This window comes from Xiphias gladius, chromosome 7 (genome assembly GCF_016859285.1).
Source record: "Xiphias gladius isolate SHS-SW01 ecotype Sanya breed wild chromosome 7, ASM1685928v1, whole genome shotgun sequence".
NCBI classification, from domain to species: domain Eukaryota; kingdom Metazoa; phylum Chordata; class Actinopteri; order Istiophoriformes; family Xiphiidae; genus Xiphias; species Xiphias gladius.
Window position 1 is genome coordinate 27415263 of NC_053406.1, and position 20655 is coordinate 27435917.

Consider the following 20655-nt stretch of genomic DNA (forward strand, 5'->3'; position numbering starts at 1 on the left):
GTGGAAGCAGACACCAGCTACAGACCGGTTCATAGAGTGGACTAAAGCGATAGATGAGGTCGGTTTGTACATGACACCGTCGGGTCTGCACAGACAGGTTAAGGCGTAAAGAGCTTTATAAAGTTGCCAACCGTGCACTAATGTACAGTCTTGTGACTCACACAACGTGCTACAGTGTGTTATGTCTTGGTAAACAGACACAGTAGCAAGGAGTGACATGACGACACATGTAGGTAAACGATGGTATACGGTCCCAGCATTCGCCGTCTCCTGGTCCAACTCTTTCTCACGACCGACAGCGTGACGGTCGTGCTTCCTGCTTCTGTTAAACTTCGACTGACGGGGCGAATTTACACGGCTGCTCTGGAGGATCGGTGCCGCCGCCCGTTGAGCACGAGGTCGCGATGCGTCGGTAGACCCAGGCCGCGGGCTGGCGTGCCTTTGAAGGGGTTCTGGAGAACGAGACCCGTGGTCGACGGTCGTCGTCCTCCGCCTCTTCTGATGTAACTGGTAGATTATAAATATCAGTGTTAACATCTCTGATCAGGTCTCAGTGTTTCACACCTTCAACAGATCACAGCCGACCACTTCTCACTTCACAAATATCTCTTAATACACACACACACACACACACACACACACACACAAACGACACCGATGATACTCGTGTCCTTCGTTCAAACTACCAGTGTCTCACACCAGCACCTGACAACAGGAAACACTGATCTTGGAGGAAAATATCTACGGTTTATTATAATTACTGCTGTGGTGAAGCGAGCACCAGAGCAGTAACCTCAGCGGCTCGTGTCGTTTAACGCGACCTCGCTACCTGCGTTCTCTGATTATTTGTCCACGACAAGCTGACGGACGCGGCGTTTATTTGCTCACGTCCGCTCACGGAGGGACGGGCAGGGCTCGTCTTGTGGGACAGACCTGAACTCATATCGGCGCGATCGGGACCTTGGCATGATTTGTTCTTTCATCACCTCAGCAGCGTACTGCAGACACTCACCGGGCCTGAAGTCCGGAAACGGGATATTTTTAAAAAAAATCTTATTTTACTATAAATTCATAGGCGTCTCTAACGACTCCAGATGTGCACGGCCACCAGTTTTATTTTCGCCTCACAATGTCCCACGATGAAATTCTCGCCGCTCCTGCGCTTAGACACTTAAGGAGCCTCTTTTCTGTTGTCTCAGGTAATTAGCTACTGTCTGTGTGTGTCCGTGGCTGTTTCCACACGGATTTAAATTTAAAGCGCGTTGAGTTTAGTTGTTATGAAAGTTGCTGGAGAAACAAAACGTCCTTGTCATGTCTTAACCAAGTAGTTTCTGCACCGGAACCTAATTGAATTTAAAATAAAAACAGAAAACATAAAACATGAAATAAATCATTTTAGTAGTTAGTAACTGAGGACGTCTGATCAGACAACGCCGCTATGCGTCGTTTGGAAACGGGAAATGACTTTGTGGCATTTAGTTTGGAGAATTGTTGGCCTGCTGCTGCTGCCGGAAGCACCGAGACTGAGCCAAAACTAGGAGCCAAAAGGGGCTAAAGAGCTCAGAGCTCCAGAGGGTTGACAGTTCTCTCCGTTCTCATCACCACCGGTTTGCGTGGCCGGATTGCGATCGCTGTGGGGCACCGGTACAAGTGTGATTTATTTTTAATCAAACACAATTCACCGGGCTCCTACGCTTTGTACGCACACGTTTCTAAAATAGAAATAACACAGAAAGAGACGAAAGCGCTCGCGCTGCATCAACAACAGTGGATATTATAAACCAGGTAAATGATTTTTTTACTGGCATTTGTGTTCCGGCACTGACAAGAAAACATAATAGAAACAACACTCAACTTGTAACTATAACAAAATGATTTCTCGGCCCAAGCTGCACACACACACTTTACACAAGAACCGGGTCCTTTAAACTCCCACAGAACGTTTTAAAAACTCAAAACTCTCCCTGCTGAGTCACTGCGCAGACGATTACCGGACATGACTGGCTGTGACTTCATTAGCCAGATGAACCGAACGCTGCATTTTATAAAAGACTGCACAACTCATTTTATAGTAGAGTTCACCGTATATTTGTGGTTTGAACACGCTGTGTTGGGACAGGTCCTGTCCTAGTGACTGTTGCTGCAGGTTCTACTTGTTAACAAAACACTAGAAACCATTGGAATCAACCAGCATCAATAAATTAAATAAAATCTAAATCTCAACTGTGAGCAAGGAAACCTGAGGAGGTTATGTAGGTCAGAGTGTGAAGGTCAGAGGTCAGAGGTCAGGTGTCGACGACACAGAAAAACACAGAGAGAATCATTTTTAGCTCCGTAGCCTGTGACAGAAACAGAACGCACAACTAAAATTACCCCCAACACCCCCTTGTTTGTGTGTGTGTGTGTGTGTGTGTGTGTGTGTGTGTGTGTGTGTGACCTTGACAGTGATGTCTCAGTTATATTTACAGTATCATGTATTTTTGTCTGAGCAGCTGTGAGTTTCCTCAGGTCTTTCAGCACCTCGTGTGTTTGCGGCTGAGCTCCAGTCCAGAGTTTAGTGGAGGGCGTTTGACATCGAGTGACTACATGTGAACGGTGCAGCAGAAGTGACATTTGCTCACCTGTATTCAGACAGTTGTGTGACAGAATGAGTGATGAGTCAAATCAGCAAAAATCAGCTCCTCGCAAACTTTAGGAAATTCACTGAACATTTATGTTTTGGCCCAGTGGCCTCTGTCAGGTGTTTCATATGTAACAAGCCTCCACATGTGTGTATTCAGACCACAGCCTCGGTCTGAATGGGGACGACACAGCTGTCCACGTCCCTCTGTCTCCCTCTGCTGGCCACACTCGGCAACTCTCCTCCTCTATCGGTCAGCGCGATTACTTCATACGCTGACTGGAAATCCGGTAACAGTAAACACAGTAATGGATGGATGACTGACCGGGCCTGGCACGCACCGGCCTAGTGGCCCAGGGGTCGGGGGGCCCCTGGTCCTCACCTGCAAAAGATCCCAGAGAGAGACGAAATGACTAAAAACAACCAGAGTGAGACGCAAAACGACCACAAAGAGACACAGCTGCATGGTTTGTGGTTATTTTTTGTCTCTTTCAGTCTGGGGGGTCCTGCTCCTATGAAGGAGTGGTGGGGGGCCTTTTCCATGTCTGTGCCCAGGGGCCTGTTGTGTCATAATCCTCCCATGAATGAATTCAGTTTCTGTATGTGAGGCTTTAATGTTTTATCTGCAGTGACAAGTAATAAACAACTGGAAAGGAAAGAAACAGCATAAATACAGTAAACATCACTATATCGGTTAAAAAAAACACAGTTGAATACTGGAACTATTCACATTTCCCCTTCATGTAAGTATTATAAGTGTGTGCGTGTGCGTGTGTGTGTGCGTGCCTGTTTGTGTGTGTGTGCGTGTGTGTGTGTGTAACTGTTTGTGTGTGTGTGTGTGTGTGTGTGTGTGTTTGTGTGTGTGTGTGTGTGTGTGTGTGACCTTTGGACAGTGATAAGTCTCAGTTATATTTACAGTATCATGTATTTTTGTCTGAGCAGCTGTGAGTTTCAGGTCTTTCAGCACCTCGTGTGTTTGCGGCTGAGCTCCAGTCCAGAGTTTAGTGGAGGGCGCTTGACATCGAGTGACTACATGTGAACGGTGCAGCAGAAGTGACATTTGCTCACCTGTATTCAGACAGTTGTGTGACAGAATGAGTGATGAGTCAAACCAGCAAAAATCAGCTCCTCGCAAACTTTAGGAAATTCATTGAACATTTATGTTTTGGGCCCAGTGGCCTCTGTCAGGTGTTTCATATGTAACAAGCTCCACATGTGTGTATTCAGACCACAGCCTCGGTCTGGGGCCGGGGAATGGGGACGATACAGCTGTCCACATCCCTCTGTCTCCCTCTGCTGGCCACACTCTGCAACTCTCCTCCTCTATCGGTCAGCGCGATTACTTCATACGCTGACTGGGAATCCGGTAACAGTAAACACAGTAATGGATGGATGACTGACCGGGCCTGGCACGCACCGGCCTAGTGGCCCAGGGGTCGGGGGGCCCCTGGTCCTCACCTGCAAAAGATCCCAGAGAGAGACGAAATGACTAAAAACAACCAGAGTGAGACGCAAAACGACCACAAAGAGACACAGCTGCATGGTTTGTGGTTATTTTTTGTCTCTTTCAGTCTGGGGGGTCCTGCTCCTATGAAGGAGTGGTGGGGGGCCTTTTCCATGTCTGTGCCCAGGGGCCTTTTGTGTCATAATCCTCCCATGAATGAATTCAGTTTCTGTATGTGAGGCTTTAATGTTTTATCTGCAGTGACAAGTAATAAACAACTGGAAAGGAAAGAAACAGCATAAATACAGTAAACATCACTATATCGGTTAAAAAAAACACAGTTGAATACTGGAACTATTCACATTTCCCCTTCATGTAAGTATTATAAGTGTGCGTGTGCGTGTGTGTGTGCGTGCCTGTTTGTGTGTGTGTGCGTGTGTGTGTGTGTAACTGTTTGTGTGTGTGTGTGTGTGTGTGTGTGGATGGGTTTAAAGCTTTTAAGAAGCAGCTTGTTGTTTTTCAGAATCATGAATTTTGCAGCAGCAGAATCTCCTGAAATAGTGATTCAACATCAAACATTCAAGTCACACACACACACACAAACACACACACACTCATGGCTCTTTAGCTGTGTGGATGTGTTGGATGTGTGTGTTCTTGTGATCAGATTAACTGATTTGCAGTGAGACGACAAGAATAAACAACTGGAATAAAGTCAGAGCGAAAATCAACAAACTAAGAAGCAGAAATCACATCAAACAGTTTTAGTAACAGTAGCAGTACTAGTACTAGTTCTAGTAGTAGTTGTAGTAGCAGTAGCATTAGTAGCAGTAGCATTAGTAGCAGTAGCATTAGTAGTAGTGGCTGTAGTAGTAGCAGTAGTACTAGTAGTAGTAGTAGCTGTAGTAATAGTAGTAGTAGTAGCAATAGTAGTAGTAGTAGCAGTAGTAGTAGCAGTAGTAGCAATAGTAGTAGTAGCAGTAGTAGTAGTAGTACTAGTAGTAGTAGTAGCAGTAGCAGCAGTGGTTTATTATCAGTTTGTGAGCTGCAGTTGTCCTGATGTCCAGCAGATGGCGGACTGTCTCCAGTCTGCTGTCACACACTGACCTTAGTAAGCTGGCTGCAGCTGATTGGTCCAGCACTGGTTCAAACTTTATTCATCTCACTGATGGAAACGGTGATAATATGATGAAGCCAAACCTCAGACACAGCTGGATCCACTGTCACCGACTGAGATCCGCAGACCTGTTCACATCTGGATGTGTTTGGAGAAACGCTGGAGGAAGATGCTGAGATGACACTGAATGAGGAGGAAAACACACGTGTGTACTTCATGTGAAGATATTCACCGACATAATGCAAAATAGATCAATTGATTTGTGAATCAGCAATAAATGAAGGTGTCACCTTGGGATCTAGGAAGTTACAGTGGGCTTGTAATAACTATTTTTCTGACATTTTATGGAAACACAAGGTGGAGAAACATAATCAGCAGATGAATCGGTCGTGAGATGATCGTTAGACGCAGCAGTAGTCCGTTCCATCCCCGTGGCTTTAAGCTGAACCTGAAACGAGGGTGACCTGTCTGCGGTGTCATCTTCCCAAATCGTGCAGCTTCTGGAAGATGTATCATTTTTTCCTCATTTAAAGGAGCAAGGCTAACGGTTGCCCCTGCTTCCAGTCTTTGTGCTAAGCTGAGCTAAACCTTTACAGGACACTGTCTCCTCCGTGGCAGGCACACGGAAAAGAAAGGCTTCAGTGATGGAGCCAACGGCTCAGTCTCCTCAAATCCAGGATTCGGGAAAATCATTTTCGTATTTGTTAATCTGAGATGAGTCATCGGCAGAAATTGGCCCCCACAAAGGAGGAGAAACTGTTGGATGTAAAAAATGTATCCTGGACTTACTGTATGTGTTTAAGAATAGACAGTGGAACAAAGGGGAGCGTTCCTCAGCCTGTGATGCTGTCGACATGCGGCGAGGGTCTTTGTTTGGTTGGAACATCCAGCTGCTGTCCTCTGAGCCGCCCACACTGCCGTTTGTTCCTGTGCTGTTCTTCGATTTGGGTTTAGCTGCAGCGTGTGTGTGTGTGTGTGGGTTTCTGAGCCGAGTGAATTGATGAAGGAATCAGTGGCAGGTCATTTTCTCTGGTTCAACATGTTGGATGCTGCCTGTGTTTAGATTAAGAAATAATTCTTCAGTGAGTTGCCGGGAAAGTCTGGTGATATTTTACATTTGTCTTGTCGCCACCAAACCCCCACATGCGGAGCAAAAACCAACGATGATGGAGACACACTGAAGATGTAGATCTTTAAAAACACCTCACAGAAAAATAAAAACCCAAACAGGAGGAATCGGTGCATTTGTTGGGGACTATTTTCCGCGGCGGATTAATCCACATCCCAAAGTGGATGCTCTGCCATCCTGGGACGCCCCGAGGACAGGCCAAGGTGCCGCAGGCTCAGTTTTATTTTATAAATTACACTTTTATTAATGCGTCGTCACATCAAACGATGGTACAAAACCTGCATCTTTTGAATTTCGTTTTCAAACGCGTCGAAACACACGTCCGTCAGAAGTCGCGGCTGTCGGGGCAGCGACGGAAAGATTTGTCCCTGTAAACAGAGCTGGGCCCTCAGCGGGGCCTGACAGCACCAGAAGAAGCCAGGTCCGTCGACGATCTTCCGGCTTTTCGTGGCGCAGGGGACGTTCGCTGTGCCACACCTGGATGACTCATCTGCGGGAGAAGCTGTCAAAGGCAGCCATGGCACCGAGTAAGAGGCGTCTCCACAAAAAGCAAAGACATTGATTACTTGGGAAAGAGACACTATAGCTGCGTGCTGTGGTTCGGAAAGCTCCGGAAAACCACTGCTCTAGTGAGTATTTGTGGCAGCGGGACGGTGTGTGTGTGTGTGTGTGTGTGTGTGGGACTGAGTCTAACTAAACTCCGGTGTGTGTGTGTCGATGGTGACGAAGGAACATGTCACCCAGAGCAACAGTGCGTCTCACTGACGCGTGGTAATAGTTTCTGGAGACGGTGGAGCTCCGAGGCTCGGAGGAACCAGATGTATCAGGGCTGCAGATACACAGATACGCAGAGTTCTTATCAGTAGGAGACGTTGGCTGTCGGTTTGTCTCTGCACGTGTTGGCGAGAAGAGAAGTAAAGACTACACTGTGCGAAGGCTCGTCGCAGTCCTCCGGTGGTTCGATGTTTGGAGGACGATGAGTGTGTCTCGCCGTTCGGACTCAGCGCGTCTGATCTGAAAGGATTCTTCGGTTCTACCCACCTGTACTATACGGCACTCTGTGTACTCTGCACTGGGCGCACTGGTTGTACTGGGTGTACTGGGGGTACAGAGCACTGTCCTGCTGACATTCCGCTGCCCTCTGATGAGGCAGTTTGTCTATTGATTAGGAAACATACCTCAACTGGACACACACACACACACACACACACACACACTCCTGCTGGGTATTAATGAGCTGTGGGATCGATTGTGGTGCCGCCACAGTGGATTTCCTGTCCTTCAGTCCTGGACTCTTCTCCCACCGGGGTGTGTGTGTGTGTGTGTGTGTGTGTGTGTGTGTGTGTGAAGATACGAAGTTATCAGACTGACATTATTCAGCGAATAAACAGGGTTTAGCTCTCTAGAGTCTGGGACTATGAGACCAGGACGGGTCAGTGTGGGTCATACATGTGTGCGTACAGACTGCTGCTCTATAAACAACACCCACATGAACACGAATAGAGTGGCGGCGATCATCCCTCCGTCCATACTGGCTGTGAGGCGATCATTTCCCTGCACGGCTGCACCGTAGGAGACGGAGGACAGAAGCTACAGTCTGAGGCTTCAACAATCTGAATCTGCACAGTGCGAACTCTTCTCACATCAACACATTTCTATGACCAACATGGCAAACGTCACGTTAAACGCTTCTACCACAGCTGAGTCTCTGTCCGCTGAAAACGAAGCTGGTGGGACGGATACGTCAGTCACCACTGGTCGTCAAGTCACATCAAATTAACGCAAAACACTAACCACCAGTTTTTCAGTAGTGGTCTGTGGCCCTTCTGACCTATGGTGTTCCCCAAGGCTCCGTCCTTGGCCCCCTTTGTACATGTTTACACTACAATATATTATCCACATATATCGGATCGCAGTATTTGGCAGAAAAATGGCAATTAAATATTTTCCCTAAATGGTTCAGCCCGACAACTTCCTTCACCTACTATGTCGTCTCTCAGAAGCTGAGTGGTGGGTGTCTCGAAACCTTCTCCAGCTAAATAAAATCAGAGTCCTCCGAAGTTGATCCCCACTCACAGAACCGTCAGCTAATTGATGTGGATCAGCAGAAAATTAATCAGCAACTGTTTATGAATCAAATCAAACACTCCCCTTTCTCCAGTGCCTTAGAGTTCCTGCTTTTCTCTGTGTATGTTTGGGTGACGAAACAACGTCTGACCTTTTACACGGTAAACCAGACACGCATTGGCAGAAGAGACGGCAGGTTAATTTAAACAAAACGAAAGGAACCGTTGGTGTAACTCTCCCGACTCGCGTTGATTCATACTCCGCGGCGCAGGAATTTCCGCGGCAGAGGTGGACAGAGCGACCGACTGATCGCGAGCCGCCGATGGGAGCGATTGCGTGAACGAGGGAGATGAAGATGTTTCTCCTCGTCCTCCTCTCCCTCTCCGCTCTCGGTCCCAGTGTGCAGGTACGAGGACGCAAATACACAACAGTAATTACAGACGCTGACCTGGTTTTTTCTGCCGGGGGTGTAGGCCTACATTCAGCATGATGGTGCGTTCACTGACATGGGGAGAGCGCAGACGCGGGGCCTGGTTACTGGTGACGAGGATGTTAATCCTGTTCAGCTTGGGTTCAGTCCAGTCTGTCAGCAGGAACCGTGAAACCTGCCGGACACGTCGGCCCCGGGCCCAGAAGCAAACTGATTAGACGTGGAGGATTAGTTTTTATTAGCATCAAAGTGTTTGCGCGTCACGTGACTGCGGAGCTGACACACTCGCTGAAATATTCAGTTTACTGACAATGTTTCACGCTTTTCATCAGGCCCGATTCCGTAAATCTTAGTGATGTCTGAGCATTTCACTCTTCAAACAGCATTTCGTTTGGCAGGAGGATGGGTTGCTTTTGATCCAAAATAGAGACTTGATTCCAGATCCCAAAACATGTTTGCAGGGACAGAAATCTCATTTCAAGCTCACACACACAACAGCGTTCAATTTGGGACCTGATTTGTGATACGATGTGTGGCTGTTCTCCCCTTTTTGCTCTTTATCTGCACAATAAGAAAAAAGTCTACCTTCCTCTTCCCAAACTACAGGGCAGAGTAGTGGGTATCATTTATCTCTCCCCTCCTCTAAGATGCCCAGTTGTTACTCTCCTCTTCCTCGTAGTCTTCTTTTCTTCCACTGTACCTTCATTTAAGTTATTGGGTAACATTTTAGTTTAAAGGTTCCGTATTTTCCAGCTAATTTCCTGGAAACTTTCCTCATAAATTCCTAAAAAAAAAAGTGCTGGTATTTAGCTGTAAATGTTTCCAAGAAAGCCCTATGCAGTTCTGTACTAATTGTAAGGGAGCTGTAGGAAGTGTTAGCTGCTACAGTCATTGAATATCCGCTCGTTACATTTGAGAAAATAGTGGGATTTTTGTAGGAGGGGAAGTGAACAGTTCATAGACTGACGTCAGTATCCACCAGTTTCCCAGAGCGACTGACGCCAAATTCTTCATTTGGGTTCCTCACGAGTTTGAGCCGCTGTACATTATAGATCTGCCTGGTGATCAGTAAATTTCCATTCAGTTGACGTTTATGCTGCATGTTGGTTGAACTGAGTGAATGTAAACCAAAGCGTTTTATTGGCGCCCGATTCATCCAAGTTTTTAAAAAATATTCTCTAGAACAAAAGGCTGATCAGAGCAGTGTCTAAAACAGCCAATGTCTGGAGAGAAATCGGTGGATCTGTGGTGAACTTTTGACTTGTAGATTCACGTCAGTGACCAACAGCAAACCATACATGACGGAGCTGTCCTTTGAGGAAGTCCCGAGCCAGGGTTGGGCATCGCAGCGTCCGGCTTCATCGCGGCAGCTGCCGCTTGGTTGCGATGTTGCGTGTTGGTTGGTTGGTTTTGTCGTGCGGCTGCAGCGAGAAGTCGTCCGTTTGCCGACGGACAACGAGCGTCTCTGTGAGCTCTGTCAAACTTGTAAATACTCTTCCTCACTTTCTTTCCACTTCGCTCTCTCTCTCTCTCCACCACACTGTGGACGCCCGACACACACTCACACAGTGCGACGATGACGACGACGACGGCGACTCCATGATTGTTGTCAGCGACCCATCACTGGATTGTGTAACAAGCTCTTCGCAGCCAATTGTCCCGTCCGCTCACGGAGACTCGTCGTCACGCTGCTCCGTCGCGTCACCTTTCACTCCACCAGCAGCAGCCAGTCGGGGTCAAGGTCCGGCCCGTTCTTCCACAGGTGGTTGAAAGTTGGAAACTCTGGGAAGTTACCAGTTCAGATCGGGGGGAATGTTTGACTCAATGTAGGAAGACTGACTTTAAGAAGATAAACTCATCAGCAGCATTTTCAAAACTCTGCATTAATTACACCAGAGACTGATGACAGCTGTCTGCAGACTGAATGAATATTGTCAGAAACATTATAAACTCCCATCAAAACATTTTTTTTTTCTGGGAAAACCAAGATTTGCAACATAAAGTAAGAATGATTGATCTCTGGGTAATTTTTTCAAAACTTCTCATGTTTTTCTTGTTTTTGTGTGGCGATCCCATGAATACAGAAAGGTTTGATTCTGTCTTTTTTTTTTTTAAATGTATCCTTGAATCAGTTTGTTTAAATATTACTTTTGGAATTTTCCTTTATTTGACAGTGACAGTGGAGCCGCAGAAAGCGAATGCGGGTAAATGAACCAGAGGCGTTGTGGTTTTGTGTTTCGTTTGCTGTTCTGTTGGCGCTTTGCTCCGACCGCTCTGTTCAAAACTCGCCGGTTCCCGCGCAGCCGTTATCAGGGTTTAATACAAAAAAATGTGACGATGCTTGATCAGGACAGTGCGATACGATGATATATGTCGTGTGACGACAGCAAACACTTCATGTTATACTCTGTCGCGTCCTTTACGGCAATATTTTTTATATACACGAGTGCTCGAAACAGACCCCAGACGCGGGACAACATATGTCAAAGAGTCACGAAGACGGAGGGAGATAACGGCTGCAGCTGCAACTTTCATCTGCACGGACACGGGCCCAATTTACACGCTCGAGAAACGCGGCTTTTCTGACTTGGTGCTAACACTCGACCCCAGGTACACGATGCCAAGTTGAAAACACTTCACTGGGGTTGAGTTGCCTCATTTATATCGAGAGTTGAGGAGGACATCCACATTTATTTACTTTTCATTTATTCATCCATTGAATTTACAGACAATGCGCTATATTGTGATATGTATCGTTATCTGGACATGAATTGACCCATATCGGCATATGAGATGTTGGTCGTGTGGCCCAGCCCGACGCGTGATAAACAATAAAAGACTGGGGGCTTTGCTGGAACTTTCCAGGGTGTAAGCCCCATAAGCCCAGGCCTGGTGCCACCCAAGCATTATCCAAGCCAGAGTCAGAGCAGAAACTGTCACGGCGAGATTCATTCAGGCGTCCTAGCAGAGAAGATATCGCAGGGAGTTTGGTGACACTCTGAATCTTTACACATTCTGACCAGTTTAATTACAAAGAAGATGTTTAACACGTGTGCACGACTTAACTGTTAATTAAAGCCCTCAGCAAAAGAGCAAATGCCTCCATCATAGCTCAGCAGTAGCATCATTACCATCATCTAACTAGTGCTGCTGCTGCTGATTATTATCGTTATTAGTTGATTCGTCAACCGAGAGAAATGAACCAAATTAACTATTTTGAAAACTGATGAATTATTCGAGTTACTTTAAAAGCATTTCCTTTGTTCAGTCCTCTCAGTTTTCTGTTTTCTGTTTTATATCCCAGTAAACTGAACATCTTGGGGTTTTGGACTCATGGTTTGGACAAAACATTTGTACGTTTCAACTTGGACACATTTTTTGGACAGAAAATAATCGTCAGATTAAGTGATGATGAAAAATTGTTGTATCGTAATTATCATTTGTCAAAACACATCTGTAGGAATGTAAAATGTAATCGGATGCAGCGAATATAATCCGATGGAAGCTCTTTTTGAAACAGCTTGTCATCGCCAGGCCTCGCGCCACCTGTCCTCAGAACTGGGATCAGTTTTCTCAGGATTGTGTCGCCCCACCTGAGGCGGCAGCTCGGTCTCCAGTGTTCGCAGCGAGATGTGAGGCGATGAGTGAATCGCCCCTGCTCCGTGTGAGCGGGCGCTGGCTGAGTGTCAGGTGGTGTGGATACCTGCAGGCTTCTCGAGTGTTTCATCACTCAGAGCAGGTCTCAGAGCAGGTCTCACGGTTATTCAGCCCTGACAACATCTTCGTGAGGCTCCCCTGCCACTGTTAAGATGCAGCGGGCATAAAATGCTTTTATGTAACCCTGCAGTCACAGCCTCCAACGGGAAGTGTGTGCGCAGCACAGCAGAGAGTCTCTTATCAAGAGACTCAGAGGTTGTAGATTTTATTTTAACTGGTTTTAACCTGGACCCTGGTTCGATAAAAACAAGACTGGAAACTGGAGACTAGAGGAGCGGTCATGATTGTGAACTCAAGACGTATCACAGGATTCAAGACTTAGTGCTGAAAGAGGTTTGCGTCTAAAAATCCAAACCTTTCTCTCTTTTTTTTCTTTTCTTTGTTTACACGCAGTGAGTTTACCTGCTCTCACCGACGTTAGGTCCTGCTTTGACATGTGACCTTTTCAACATTTGTGACCGTTTTGTTTTCATGCGTAGGCACATGACCCGCCACTCACTGGATTATTCAGACACACCGATCGGCGCCAAACTCAAAGTCCCAAATCCAGAGTGATGCATCTTGCTGGAACAAACGGTTGGAGTGCAGACGCCAACCAACACCCACAACTGCCATAGGTCCGCTTTGCCACGGGCTGGCCTATAAAAATCTGGCACGAGTTGAGGTATTGGAGTCGGGGTTGGGAGAAAAAAGGTGGATGAGTGCATTTGGTCCTTTGTGTTTTTGTCAGTTACCAACCAGCTTCAGGTGGATCGCCACCTCCTCCTGGACTGGAGGAGGACCGACCCAGATTCACACGTAGCCGAGGAAACAAAGACGGACACACAAAGCGTGTGAACGAAAGAGTCTTAAATGTCACGTGGCTTTTATCTGGATACGAGACACTTGAAATGACAAGTGTAAACAGAGCTGAAAGAGTCCAGGGTATTGTATCTACCTGAACCTGATCCAAAATGAAACCAGGTGCGGGACCGAAACAGTCGTGTGTTAGCGTGTATCGGGATGATGGAGTGGGGGTAGAGCGGTCCGATGTGGGAGCAACATGAAACATCAGGCAGAATATTTTTAGGAGCTTCTTCCACACCTCCAGCTCCTGTCTCTCTCTCGCTCTCTCTCCTCCCTTTGACTATCCCTCTCTCTCTCTCTCTCTCTCTCTCTCCCTCTCTCTCTCTCTCTCTCCTCTCTCTCCGCTCTCCTCTCCTCTCGCTCAGCCTCTCAACACATTCAGCAGCTCTCAGGCTGCGAGGACGAGGAGGAGGAGGAGAGGACCAGGCAGTGGAAGGCAGTAGAGTAAACTAGAGCAGAATAGAGTCTGTGTGTGTGTGTGATCCGCTGCCTTATCGCGTCTTCTCGCCGCCGGATTTTCTTGCCGTCGCTCTGGAGTTATTTTGAACTTCACTGGGTTTGCTGAAGGTTCCTTCTAGTCCTTCTGGGTTTCCGATCGACGACACCTCTGAAAGTTGCCGATGGACCGATGTTGACGATGGAGGAGTGAGTGGGCAACGCTATCCCGTTGTTTCCACGGACCCCCGAGAGACACGGACGTACAGGATGGGTCGTCCCTGATTCATCGGTTGATGGATCGGTTCTCTGGAGCGTAAGGCGAGAGAATCCCAGCGGCTCCCGCGGCCACGGGCTTCCGTCGGAGAGTCTAAACGCCTGTGGCTTTTTCATTCAGACGTGCTCGTGCTGTTTGTCGTGTTTAAAACTGGGAATCATATGTCTCCAGCTTCCAACCTCCACGAGCTGGGAACACTTATCGATTGATCAGTAATTACCGAGAACAAAATGAGACGATGAAACGATTGATTCGGGATTTTTTTTCTTCAGTCCTAAATAAATGTTCTGCATGTCAGTCGCGTATCTTACTACTTCTGTGACTGGTATGAAACCGGCAGGAGATTTTTTATTAGTTGAGAAAACAATTTCAACTCAAGGTCCACTTTTTCGCTTGTTGGACCGAGCTTTTGACCGTGTCTTCACGGAACTGTGGACGTCAAACTTTCCTTTGGTCTGACAACTTTGAGGACTTTATTTATCATTGTTATTGATTTTTTTGATCGTGATGAAACCAACATAAACAAAATTTTGTCAAATGACACCGTTAGTGATTCTTCAGCCATAGAAAATTTGAAAGTTTTCTTGTGACCAGTCGTCATGACTGATGCTTTGTCACCTCCTCTGGTGGGAACAACAGCTGCAAGACGTAAACGTACACCGACATGTCAAACACGTAAACTGTAAAGAAGCAAGAAAATATCTGTATTTCTAAGGTATCGGGCCCTGACATGTTCTATCGCCTGAAAACCTCAAGTGTCGAAGAGGGCGGTTTTTAGAGCGTCCAGCTTTTTTTCCGTTGGACAGAAATGTCACCTATTGTGAGACTAAAGTGCACAAAACGCATGAAACCTTATTTGAGCCCTTAACTTTGACAGAATTGAAAGATTCTTCGGGTTTTTGAAACACGAACATGTGAATATCAGGTGTCGGCTTCTTCTCAAAGTGGATCTCCAAAGCGTTTATGAGCAGTTTCTAATCATGGAGCGACCATAAATCAAAAAAAACGTTCCCACTCAGACTCGGTGGACTCCTCCAATCATTGACTGACATGCCACTTGTTTTGGACTAAAAAAGTGAACGTCCTCAGACTCGGGACACAGAGCAGGAGCCGATATTTTGTCCTCAGTGGCTCCGTCCACCTCTCAGGGAGATGGCGGCGGCCATCGCCAGCTCCCTGATCCGACAGAAGCGTCAGGCCCGCGAGTCAAACAGCGACAAGGTCGCCACCAACAAGAGACGCTCGAGTCCCAATAAAGACCCGAGATCTCTGTGCGAGAGACACATCTTCAGCGTCTTCAGCAAAGTTCGCTTCTGCAGCGGAAAAAAAAGACCTGTTCGCCGGAAACCAGGTGGGTCCATAGACATCTGCACTCTTAAGTCCAACACCGAAAAAGTCTCCTCAGCCTTTTCGTGTTACTGCCAGTGATCTAAGTGGAAGCGTTGCAGCCTTTAAACAGTGTTACTCCCTCAGTCCCGTGAGAGGTGACGCTCAGTCACCTGGAAATGGTTTTTTATGACGTGAACCACTTGAAGCAGACGCGGCGGACACCCAGCATGTAGTTAATTTGCCTCCCAGTACCAAAAACGCGGTGAGTCACGGCTCGAGTCGACATTCGCTCCTGCGGAGCTTTAACGTCTTGGCTGTAGATTCCTCACTATCATCTGTTCTTCCAGATGCGCAGAAGGAACTGAAATACAGCCAGTGGTTGAATTAAACATCGCGTAGTTCTCATCGATGAGTTAAATTATTTAACCCCGTTATTGAAGAAATACCCAAAGTGTGGCTCCAGCCTCTGTAGTGATGGTGTCAGCAGACTGCGTTTCCCTCCGGAGACCTTTCGCTTCATCAAACGACGGATAAGGCTTCCCTCTCCTCCTGCAGAATAACGAGATAAAAGTCCACTTGACCTTGAGCAGAGTTTCCTCCTGAGGAAATGTTCAACGTTGAAGCGGGCGTGCGGAGACGCAGCGACTTGGCCGGCCGGGCGGATTTCAGCACTCGCGCGCTTACGAGCGTCGTTTCTCAGTAGCCGACATCCCGCTGCTGCAGTCACTGCTTCCCGTTTTCTTGGGAGTCCCAACAAACAGCTCCTCGGAGGAGCTCTTACACGGAGCTCCTGCCTGATGAGCTCCTTCACAGTTTGCAGCCTCTTTAACTTCGTCAACTTCTCCGCTGAGGAGTTTGTACAGAGCGAGTTATTAAAGAAATCTCGGCAGCTGGTGAAGTCATCGCCGAGGGTATTTAGTTCAACGTCAGCACTTAGTCTTCCTCTGATGGTATTTGTTACCAGCGATGGGTAGATGAAGCCCCGTTGAAGCACTGAGGCTTTCGTGCCCTTTGTGTCGACGCTGGGTTAAATGCTGGAGGCTCCGGTAGTTTTCCCTGGGGCCCCTCTGAGCTCAGTCCTAACGAAAACAAAACAAAACTCAAATTCAAGTATGACGATACCGTAAACGCGCCCGTAGCTGCCGGCCGCGTCTCAACACAACACGCAACGCACGGGTTTTTAGGGTTTTTCTCGGCCTTCTATCTGCGAAATGCCGCCCGAGCTGAGGCCCTTTTTAAACCTGTGCCGTCGTACACCCGGATCTAAGCTTCAGTACGCGGCTGATTCGGTCCTGATCCTCAGTGAGGGAACAGGAACCAGAAATCAGCCGGAGATGTTTACCTTTTAAAAAAAAAAAATTAAAAACTACCCTTCGTGATCAAAACATTAAAATAAAAATTAATATCTGGCTCCTCATGTTTTTAATACACAGTGACATGTGTAGTATAACAACCAGGTTTAAATTGTGCTTTTCTTGTTGAAATTGACCAAAAATTCTGAATAAATTCACAACTGTAAAAGAGCCGAGCGAGTGCTCCAGGGGCCCGTTTCTTTTGTGAGAGGGGCCCCTTGTCCATGTTTCTCACAGAGAAAGGAAACATTAGTGGTGTAAAATATTCTTCTGTTTATCCCGAAATGACTGGGCAACGTAAAACCGAAAACAGAATCACCTTCTGCGGCAGAGAAGCCGACCCGAGGCTCAGTTTTAAAGGATGCGTCCTTCTCATCTCGTGTCGGCGTGTGATGGGGTGCTTTCTTTTTTTTCCCCCATACAGGCTCACGGTTGCGTTCAAACTCACAGCCGAGACGCACACTTTTTAATATAACTTCCTTCAGAAAAGTACCTCTGGATCTGGATCAGTCATTGACCCACAGGCGTCAGCGCATAAATCGCCACGATGTTGACTTCAGATTCAGTTTCTCTCGCGTCCCCTCAGACTAAACGTCAAAATGCCGTAACATGATATTTTAACATTAACTTCCAAAAATCACCCGTGTGACCGCTTGATGATCCGTCGCCTCTTTAATTGAAGCTGCTGCAATCGATGCTGTAACTGTCACCATCTCCGCAGCTCTGTGAAGCGTTTAGCCTCTTTTATATTTAGGGTTTTTTTCATGGCTTTTCATGGGGTTTTGAGGGGTAAAATCCTTTCAAATGTACAAAATAACAAGTAGATTACAGGTACCCTTTAATTTGTGTATTAAAATGACCTTAACTTTGTAAATTAAGGTGCGAGTTTAGAGGTTCGCCCCATATTAGGAATTAACTGGGGGAATTACCAAATAGAATGGCCATGGCTGGTTTTTCCTGAATTGGACACTTAAGTTAGAAAAGAGGGTTAAGACCTGTAGCGTTTTACCCCTTAAAATGTGACTATAAGACACGACGAGTTGGCCGGACGCAGACGAAAGCTTAAAGGAGAAAAGCTGCGAATGTCGAGTCTCGCGGTTTTTGAGTCTGTCCGGACGCTTCTGTCTTTCTGTCAGTGTGAATGTTAAGTAGCACAGCAGCCTGCTCCACATCGGCCTCTCTGCATTTTGGTCTATTTCTGCCAGAGATGAGTCCTTCTGGCCCACATTGTCATCTGGAGCATCGCTCCATCACTTCAGCCTCCGTCATGTTTACATCCTCAGACCTTCAGCTGTGTGTGTGTGTGTGTGTGTGTGTGTGTGTGTGTGTGTGTGTGTGTGTGTGTGAGAGAGATCACCTGTAGGGATGAGAAGGGATGATTTGAAGCCTGGGATTTGGATTTTCTGCTCATCACCGTCTTTGTCTGCCCTCGTCACCCTGTAAAATCCTCAGAATGAACCTACGACGGCTAAATCCGTCCAATCAGAGACTCTATCATATGATCCTTTTTTCCTCAAAGGTCTCATTTATATCAAATAAGTACATTTGTGTTTTTAGTGGAGGCAAGTCACCCAGTCGGAGCAACGTCTGCAGGAAACAAAGATGGAAACTGCAAAGTGCAGGACAAACGCTCTAAACTGTTGAACAGGGCCAAAGTACTGCAGCACCTGCGGCACTGTGCAGTTAATCATGTAGATTAAATAAAATGAGAAAAGGTGACGCGAGATTAGGTCGGGAGCGAAGCAAGGAAACGAGGTGAGACGAGAGAGGAGAGGAAGAGGAGGAGAAAAATGACGGGGGATTAGATAAGGTGAGTTAACATGAGATAAGAGGAGAGATGAGGGGAGAGAAGTTAAGATGATGAAGTTTAGATGAGATCACATTAGAACAGATGAGATGAGATGAGATAAAGTGAGATTAGGTGAGAAAAGTAGATGATGAGGTGGGTTTAAAGAAGGTAAATTGAGAGATGAATAGAGAAGGTGAGAAGAGATGAGCTAAATTTATATGAGAGAAGATGACGAGATGAGAAGAGGTGGCGTTAAAAAAGGGTGACGAGAGAAATAATGTGAGAGGAGATGACGAAAGGAGAGCAGAGCAGATAAAGTGTGTTTGGAGAGGGTAGGTTGAGAGACGAATACAGGAAAGATGAGTTTAGATGAAATACAACAAGGGCATCAGATGAGAAAGGACGATGGGAGGCAGGAGAAGAGGTGGAATAAACTGAGGTTAGATCAAATGAAAAACCATCAGATTAGAGGAGATTGAGATGATGAAAACTGATGAGATGAGAGGAGAGGAGACGAGAGGTGAAATCAGAATTCAGATAAAATGAAAGATTAGATGAGATTAGAAGGTGAGCTGCAAATGTGACGGGGTGGGATCAGATAAAAGGGGTGAGAAAGTGAGAGGGGAGTGACATGAGATAAAATGAGAGGAGACTCTATAAAATGAGATGAAATAAGAGAAGAGGACGACATGAGGTGAGGTCAGATGAGAGGAGACCAGGACGCGAGACGGTCATTCGAGATTAGTCGAGGGGAGGAGCTGAGGACCTGATGTGCAGAAAAGAGGACGAGATCTGATGAGAAGTACAACATACAAGAAGTAAATCTAGAAACTGTACTGTAATATCAAAGGAAAGGGAGCCGGGAGTCGAACCCACATGAGAACACAGAAAAGCTCTGGCGGAGGAGTGGTACGGGGGGAGGAGGTAGAGTGTCCACAGGCAGCTGCAGCAGATGTGGCTGCTGGAACATGAATAATACATGTGAGAGTGTGTTCGGAGCGGACAGACAGTGCTGGTGGTTCTGTCGCGCTCCGACTCGGTATCGCCCATCCTGAACCGCCCGCACAGGAAACACTGCACGTCCTGCATTAACCTGACGTCCCGGTGTGTGTCTGCGGATCGAACCTGACGTGTGCCTGTGTTGTTGTTCTTGTCGCTGTCGTTTCAGAGCCGCAGCTGAAGGGCATCGTGACGCGTCTCTTCAGCGAGCAGGGTTTCTTCCTGCAGATGCAGCCGGACGGAACCATCGGCGGGAACAAGGACGAGAACAGCGACTACAGTGAGTCTCCGCCGCTGCCTCTGCTCCGCCCCGTGTAGGCGTTGGCGCCGCAGCCCCCGCCCAAATACGGTTGTTGACCGAGCGCGAGCGATGATCGCTGACTAAACGCGGAGGAGTCACTTTGAAGAGCGACTCTCACGATTGATCAGAGACATGGATGAATCGGCACAACGTTGAAACCGGTTCCTGGCTGGACGGAGTGTAGATGGTGTAGATGGTGTAGATGGTGCAGACTGACCCTACATCTGCCGTATCGCACATGCTTAAAAAAAGATTCCCCCAGTTTATTCAAGAACATATAAAACTTTTATCATTTTTGAAAAGGTTCATCTTGTTTGTGCGAAATCTTTAATTCTGCAGCAGTCCATGCGTATTGTATAAACACGAAACATGGACGAATCCTCAGGGAAATTGTCCGAAGCGGAAACTAAACTCTGCTGAGAGACGGACGAGGCTCCTCAGAGAAACCAGATCGCGAGGAGAATCTAGCTCCACGCTGACAGAGGAGACCATCAGACGGCGACCGTACAAATATGTCAAACGCTCTCAACTTGTAGAACCGATTGTTGCCATGACATGGGGGCCCCCCGTCCTTAGGACAGCAGAGCAGCTGCAGGAGTTCAGGGTTACAGATTCTGCCGCTTCCCTCAAATCCTGTCCTCTGGTTGGGAAAAGAGGACAAGAAGAGGAGGAGGCGATGTTTTGGATTTCCCTCTCACTCCCGCTCAGATCATCTCTGTCTCTGCGTTAAATAAAGGAGGATTAACAGCAGCCATCGCCGCAGGCCTCTTCCTCCTCCTCCTCCTCCTCCTCCTCCTCTTCCT

At 47.1% G+C, this 20655-nt stretch overlaps 1 protein-coding gene across 3 annotated transcripts in view; it reads left to right on the forward strand.

Annotated features, from left to right (window-relative positions):
- LOC120791978 (fibroblast growth factor 12-like) overlaps window positions 1-20655 on the forward strand; it is a 46855-nt gene that overhangs the window by 18629 nt on the left and 7571 nt on the right. For 2 of the 3 annotated variants that reach the window (XM_040130927.1, XM_040130926.1), the window contains exon 2: window positions 19721-19831. In XM_040130927.1, coding sequence (XP_039986861.1) covers window positions 19721-19831 — 111 coding nt within the window. Of the gene's footprint in view, window positions 1-15234; window positions 15434-19720; window positions 19832-20655 lie in introns of those variants that run through there. The other variant, XM_040130925.1, reaches the window with a different exon arrangement.